General features: G+C 48.2%; 1 protein-coding gene across 1 annotated transcript in view; it reads left to right on the top strand.

The window, feature by feature from the left end:
- Positions 1-6,711, top strand: part of MYO1H (myosin IH) — an 81,260-nt gene extending 74,549 nt beyond the window's left edge. Inside the window, exons 24-30 of the mRNA XM_019649063.1 lie at positions 588-671; positions 1,428-1,521; positions 1,723-1,778; positions 2,808-2,943; positions 3,326-3,396; positions 3,523-3,620; positions 4,630-6,711. Of these exons, the coding sequence (XP_019504608.1) occupies positions 588-671; positions 1,428-1,521; positions 1,723-1,778; positions 2,808-2,943; positions 3,326-3,396; positions 3,523-3,620; positions 4,630-4,762 (672 nt within the window). The 3' untranslated portion in view covers positions 4,763-6,711. The remainder of the gene's footprint in view (positions 1-587; positions 672-1,427; positions 1,522-1,722; positions 1,779-2,807; positions 2,944-3,325; positions 3,397-3,522; positions 3,621-4,629) is intronic.
- Positions 6,712-6,787: the final 76 nt, after the last annotated feature.

The following is a 6,787-nucleotide window of genomic DNA, read 5'->3' as shown; positions in this document are numbered from 1 at the left end:
CATGCGGGAGTTGAACCGGCATCCTTGTTGTTAGGAGCACGCTCTAACCAGCTGAGCCATCCGGCCGCCCATTGGCAGCTAAGCTCGAGCGCAGCGCACTGGCCCATGTGGGAATCGAACCGGCAGCCTGTTGCTCAGAGCTCACGCTCTTGACTAACTGAACCACCCGGCTGACCCCTACACAGAGTATTTTTAAATGGTGTCAATCCTTGATGGAGCCTTCCAGATGGGTTGGGTGACTGTCACCTACTACAGTGTTTCTCTAAAGGTGACCTGAGGACCCTGTGTGTCTGGAGTGCAGAGTAGGAGCTACAGTTAAGATTCCTGGGCCCCAATCTGGACCCACTGAGTCGGCGTTTCTAGGAATCTCCTTTTAGCCAACTCCTTGGGGGACTCAAATACACTCAAGTTTAAGAACCTCTAGCTTAGCAGTAGCCAAAAGTTAGTGCAAGGTTGGAAAATTAGCTGCTTTGACTATAAAATAGTAACATGCTTTACATCGAACTGAATTCAGCTGTGCTTTCGAAGCCACAGCCCAAGACAGGGAGTGACTGAAGCAGGTGAAAAGAAGTGTGTTCTCCACCTAGGCATCGTATCTGCTCTGGAAACTGTGCAAAAGAAACCTGGTTCGGAAGTACTGCCGTGGGCTCACAGCCGAGAGGAAGGCACTGGTAGGGATGCAGGGTGTGTGTGTGGCACAGGGCTGGTGGAGGACGGGCAGGGGTTGGCCCTACAGCTCCCCAATTAGAGTTAGCAGTCCCCACCCACCAATTCACCTGTAAGCCAAGGGTCACCCTAGGCCCAGGCCTTGCACACACGTTGAAAAATTAAATGCATGTAGACCATGTAGCACAGAGCCCTTGATAAATGGCAGCTGTTATCCGCATCACTGTTGCCATGGGAACGTAACCCAGATGGCTCCTGCCCTGCAAATGCAGGACCCTTCTCTGCTGGAGGTCTGGTTTTGTTTATGCTTATCTGCAGGTCAGCAGACCTTTTCATAAAGGGCTAGAGAGAATAGTTTAGGCTTTGCGGGACGACGTGTGTTGCAATGACCCCACTCTGCCATTGTAGTCCCAAAGCAGCCAGGGACAACAAATAACTGGATGGCAGGACTGTGCTCCAATAAAACTTGACTTATAAAACCAGGCAGGAGGCTGGATTTGGCCCGTGGGCTGTCGTGTGCCGATCTCTGACCTAGAAGAAAGGAACTGCTCTCTGAAATTCTGAAAGCTTCAATCTCTGGCAGTGTAATTTTTAGGGCATTTTGGCCAAAGCCAGGAATGTGCTCTGATTTCTTATGCAGAAGTATATGACAAGGCTCCTACAGCTCATCTGGGAAAGTAAGCGATACCGCGGACCTTAAAGCTTCTGTCCCGAAGAGCCCGGGCCCCCCATTTTCATACTGTCAATTCTGTCTTTACCAGATGCAACAAAAGGCAGTTACCAGTACAATATTCAGGGGAAGGAAAGAAGGCTACGCAGAAACTTTAAACCAACCCTTTGCCAACAGTCGGCTAGGCAAGTACACCTTTCTGTGTATGGACTCACTTCCCGTTTTAAAAAATGTCAAAGATGCTTGGCTCCATAGCATTTCCCGATGGCTATTCCCCAGTTGAGGTCTTGGTCACAGAGGGACATAAAGCCAGCAGATGCCAGTGGCTTTTGAACAGGATGGTAATGAGTGATGGACGATTCACTGTGTTCTGGTTCCTTCCCTAGATGAAGAAGACATTAATCCCAAAGTGCTTCAACTCATTAACAGTGAGAAAATCCAGGTAAGGAAGCATGGGCCTGGCCTTAAACGGGGCTCCCGGGTGGGGTCTGAGACCAGGGTCTGTTTCCTACATGGAGAGTGTCCGGAAGCACTGTGAACAGGGGGGTTTGTGTGGCTGGGCCGGGCTCTCACCTGTCATGCTCTGGATAGCAACTAAGATTATGGGGACCATGTGACTATTAGATACGTGTTGTTCTTATGGTCCTTATCAGTCACTATGGTCCTTATCAGTCACCTTGGGAACTGTGTTTGGTTTTCTATGAAATTGAGTTAAATACAGTGGGTGCCAAAAGAAATGTATATACATTTTAAGAAAGGAAAACTGTATTAAAATTGCAATAATACACGCTGATAACAGAAGATGAATACAAGTCACGTTTGACTTCTGCAATGACAAGAGGCGCTTGAAGTGGTTGCCATCAGCGTCCAGACGCTGCTGATTATGGGGAACTACTGCTGGAGAAACGCTGACCAAAGTGTCGACTTGTGTACGTGTTTTTGGCACCCCCGGTATAGCCACGAACTTAATATTTAAACGTCCCCTATTAGCGAAAAGTAGGGCAAGGTGCCTGAGCGCTGATGTGGGCTTCTTGACTCAGCTGCTGTGCAATCCCTGCCAGGTTACGTAAGCTCCTGGTGGCTCTCGTGGCTGCGCGGTCACTTCTGGTCCCCTGGAGAAGAGAAACCTGTGGGGCTGGAGTGGATTATTCTCTGGCTGCGAGGGCTTTCATTTCCACACGGCGTTGGAGAGAGGTCATCTCTGCTGACCTCAGGGCAGGTGGCCCTAACCTTGACTTCCTCAGAAGGGCAATGCCATAGGCAGAGTTGGGACTCAAAACCTACCTGGCAGAGAGCCAGGGTAGAAAACACGTTTATGCAGAGTCTGGTTGAGCCTGTGTGTGTCTGTGTGTGTGCGTGCACGCGCTGGGAGTTAACTTTGCCAGAGTCTGAGTAACCAAGCGCTCCGTCCGCTGCCCCCTCCTCCCCATGAAGTAACCTTCCCCTTGTAGTGATGGTAACCTCCTTGCAGTACGGTATCCCGGTCATTAAATACGACAGGCAAGGCTTCAAGGCGCGACAGCGGCAACTCATTCTTACTCAGAAAGCGGCTTACGTGGTGGAACTTGCCAAAATCAAGCAGAAAATAGAGTACTCAGCACTCAAAGGTAAGAGGCTGGCCATCTCAAGACAACTCACTGGATTGTCTTGGCTCCACGTCAGCCATGAAGCCTTCCACTGGAAGGCATCCGTGGAGCGGGCTGGCCGGGCCCAGCCGGGGCCTTATTCCGGCATCAGTATCAGTGGTACCCTCCCCCCTCCAGTATCCAGGCTGGACAGCAGGCACCTTCCACAGTGACCTGCTTCTTATTCAGTGCCTCTCTCTTTACAGCCCACTAGCATGCTGTTTGAGTAGACCCTTCATCCTACCGGGCTCAGCCAGGAGGGAGAAAGTATGGGATCGGAGAGCCCCTAGGCAGGCCTCTTCTTTTTTCTGTATTAATGCCAAGTTGTGCAGTTCCTGGCTCCTAATTTTGGATCTGTCCTAAGGTGTCTCTACCAGCAATCTGCGCGACGGGATCGTAGTGATTCACGTTTCGCCAGGAGTCAGCAAGCAAAAGGTACTTGACGGCCACCAGTCTCTGCTAAAATGGTGCCAAAATGCCGAATACCAGAAGCCTAATGGAGAGTATTTTTGTTTAAACGGCTGCTCCTGACCCGGCCGTGTCCTCTCTTCTCCACCTCAGGGGGACGCCATCTTACAGTGTGAACACATATTTGAAGTGGTTACTAAACTCGCCATGCTGGTTAAGAAGGAGAACATGGTAAACGTCGTTCAAGGAAGGTAGGTTGGTTTCCTCCGCAGCTCAGGAAGTAGTGCGATGTTAACATGTTGAGGAGCGGATCAAGGGCGACGTGAATGTTAGTCGTTTCACCCGTGCCCGCCTCTTCCCGTAAAATCAGCACTGCCTACCAGCAGCTGGTGGGGAAGAAGCATCTAGTGGGGTACCCTTGTCCTCTCTGATACAAAGAACTTCCTTCCTTGCCTTCTATGAGCTGGGCTCCGGGCAAACGAAGAAGTCAGTGCTCACTCACTGACCGAAGCGAACAGTGAGTGGTCTTACCATCGTGTTGACAGGAGGTGCTTAAGTTCCTGAGGGAAGCTGTCACAAAGGGAAGGCAGGACCTCTGGGCCAGAGCAGGTGACAGCCACACCTGTGCTGGCAAAGCCTGTTTTTGGGGGCACTTGGTGGAGCACAGTGGGCCTCAGCTTTGCAGGCTGCTTACAGACTGATGAAGGGAAAAGTGCTGAAATTTCTTTAGGATGTAAAAGAAAAGTACCTGGCACGTAGAGTTCTTAACTCGGTTCTCCCAACAACTAGGAAGTAGGCGCCACCTTCTGCATTTCACAGGCACAAGGTGGTTACCCAGCATGCTGCGTGTCACCTCGCTAGTCAGGGATGGTGGGCAATTTCCCAAGGCCAGGCTTGGCTCTCATTCTCAAACTGAATCAGGCACAGCACGCTCAGCCCTGTGCTCCCAGGGCCCCTGCCGAGCAAATTCCCGTGTGGAATGGGGAGAGGGAGTTGGTCCCATGGGCAGTGGTGTTTCTGTTTTGCTGTACCTCTGAGGGAAGACCTCGCCCACTCTGAGAGCTGCAGCAGGAAGATGTAGAAATGGTTATTCAGACCTCACATGGGCCCCTTGAAGAACTGAATGTGCTAAATTGATTTGCGAATAACTACAGAAATGGGGTAAGGTTCCCAGTTGTGGAAATGGGTTTCTTCTTTTGATTATTGAGAGGGGAAAAATAATACAGTTTGTCAATAATTCACTGTTTTGTCTCTATTAAGTTTACAGTTTTATATTAGTCCTGGAAAAGAAGGCACAATAGTTTTCGACACTGGACCAGAAGAACAAATCTATAAAGATAAAAATGGACAGTTAACAGTGGTGAGTGCTGTGTCTGAGGAGGGAAGTAAATAGTGTTAGATGAGAATAAAGATGAAAATTCCACCAATTTCAGTCCTTCTATAGATTGACTGGAATCATAACCTAGTTCATCTCTTTATTCCTGATTCTGCATCTGAAAAGCAGGAAGAAATTGATGTATGAAAAGGGAAAAAAGCAAGTTGACCTGCCATGTTTAGTTGTCAGTGAACCAGAAGTGGGCATTAAATTCTTCTCAGTTTTAAATGACAGAGCCCAACTTTTCACTGGATGGGGAAGGACTTACGCTTTGTCACAGTGGTTCTCAAACTCCACACTGGGATTTCCTGGTGCGCTTCAAAAAATCCCAGTGTTTGTATCTTACCCCTAGATGCTGTGATGTAATTGGCTGGGTGTGTGTGTGTTGGGGGTGTGTGTGGGGGGCATGGGCTTTGGAACCACTGCTGTCTTAGGAAGAAGTCCAATGTTTTTGCTGATCCCACCAGCCCTCACGGGCAAGTAGCACACCAAGCTTATTTTTGATCCAATTTTGCCAGATAATGTTAATTTTTAACATATTTAAAGCTGAGGGGGCTGAATTTTCAAGATGTACTTTGTATATATACCACACATTATTCATTATTTCATACAAACTAATTAGAAAATGGTCTGTCAACATGGAGTTATCTCATGCATTTAAGTTCAAACATTTAACTATGACATTGTTTTGTAGGTATAAAAGATAATTTTGTGTACTATTTACAACAGAACTGCCCCTAAATACAACTCCTCAGGGACAAGTTAGAATACTTAAGCATGATTTTTAGTGTAGAATATAAGGTGATTTTTCAGTTTATATGCTCTTCAAACTCCCGCCCCTAAGACCGAGTATCTTTCAGAGTCACACAGCCGATCTTCCTGCCTGACTGGCTCAGGCTGACGATGCTAACAGGCCTCAGCGAGCCCATTTCTAAACGTGGCTTCTCTTGTGGGAGGTGGGGCAGAAAAGACGGTGTGTGTGGTGGGGCTGGCTTCTCGCAGCTCTCCACACTTACCTGGATGATGACGGTTGGGGTGATAACTGCTTCCGTCTGGGTGAGGCAAGGTGAGAGGCCTCTGAACCGAAACGTGGACTCTCTCCCAGGTGTCGGTCCGCATGAAGTCCTGATAGAGGATGATGTCTGACTGAGGAACGTGCCCAGGCGGCAGGAATTTGATCCGGTGAGCTACACCTTCAAGGGAAGGTTACAGCAGCTCTAGGGGAAGGATCATCACATTTGAAGAAACGGAGTGGCATTTTATGCCCGAGCCCTACCCCAGCTTCTCAGGTGCCCTGTGGCACTAAGTGGTCCTCTTCAGGGAGCCAACCTCAAGTCTCCCAAGGGGGTGGCTTTAAATGTTCCCAGTAGGACCTACACTCGGGCACTTTGACCTGCCATTAGAAGGCAGGCAACAGGTTCTCTCTGCCTTTGTCAAACTGCCTCCAAAGCACAAGGAAGTACTCTATCTGGTTGGAGAGTAAGTAAATGACATTTCATAAAGCTGCAGAATTTGAATTTTGCTTTAAATACATGGGACTTAGAAATGTACCCACTTCCTTACATCAGATAGGCTCCTTAGGTTCCAGATGGTGAGCTGTGTGTGCTCTGACCCCACCTCCCCGGTGTTAAATCGTTGGCAACACTGGCGATCCGTTCAGGCTTTTCAGAAGCCCCAGCATATTTCTGCTCAAGAGTTCCTTCCAGTGTTTGAATCCAATCACTACAGATAAAATGACTCATTTTTTCCACCCTGAGCAACTTTAACCCTTTTGCCGTGACACTCGGATATATCCGAATGAATATGTCCGAAATTTTTATACAGAAAAACGTCATTGATACACAAAGCAGCTCAAATTGTTATTAAATGCATAAAAATAGTCAAAATATCAACTTTTTGTGGATTTCTGACACATTTTGAAAAAAAGCTTGAAATCAACGCAGCGAAAGAGTTAAGGTGATCAAGTAGAAGGTACTATCTCTGCCTTGTTCTTTTTGCTGAAAACTGCACTTCAGTGGCTTGACTCTGCTGGGTGTTTCTGAA

Source organism: Hipposideros armiger, unplaced genomic scaffold (genome assembly GCF_001890085.2).
Source record: "Hipposideros armiger isolate ML-2016 unplaced genomic scaffold, ASM189008v1 scaffold_129, whole genome shotgun sequence".
In the NCBI taxonomy this organism is placed as follows: domain Eukaryota; kingdom Metazoa; phylum Chordata; class Mammalia; order Chiroptera; family Hipposideridae; genus Hipposideros; species Hipposideros armiger.
This window is presented reverse-complemented; position numbering and strand designations above follow the sequence as displayed.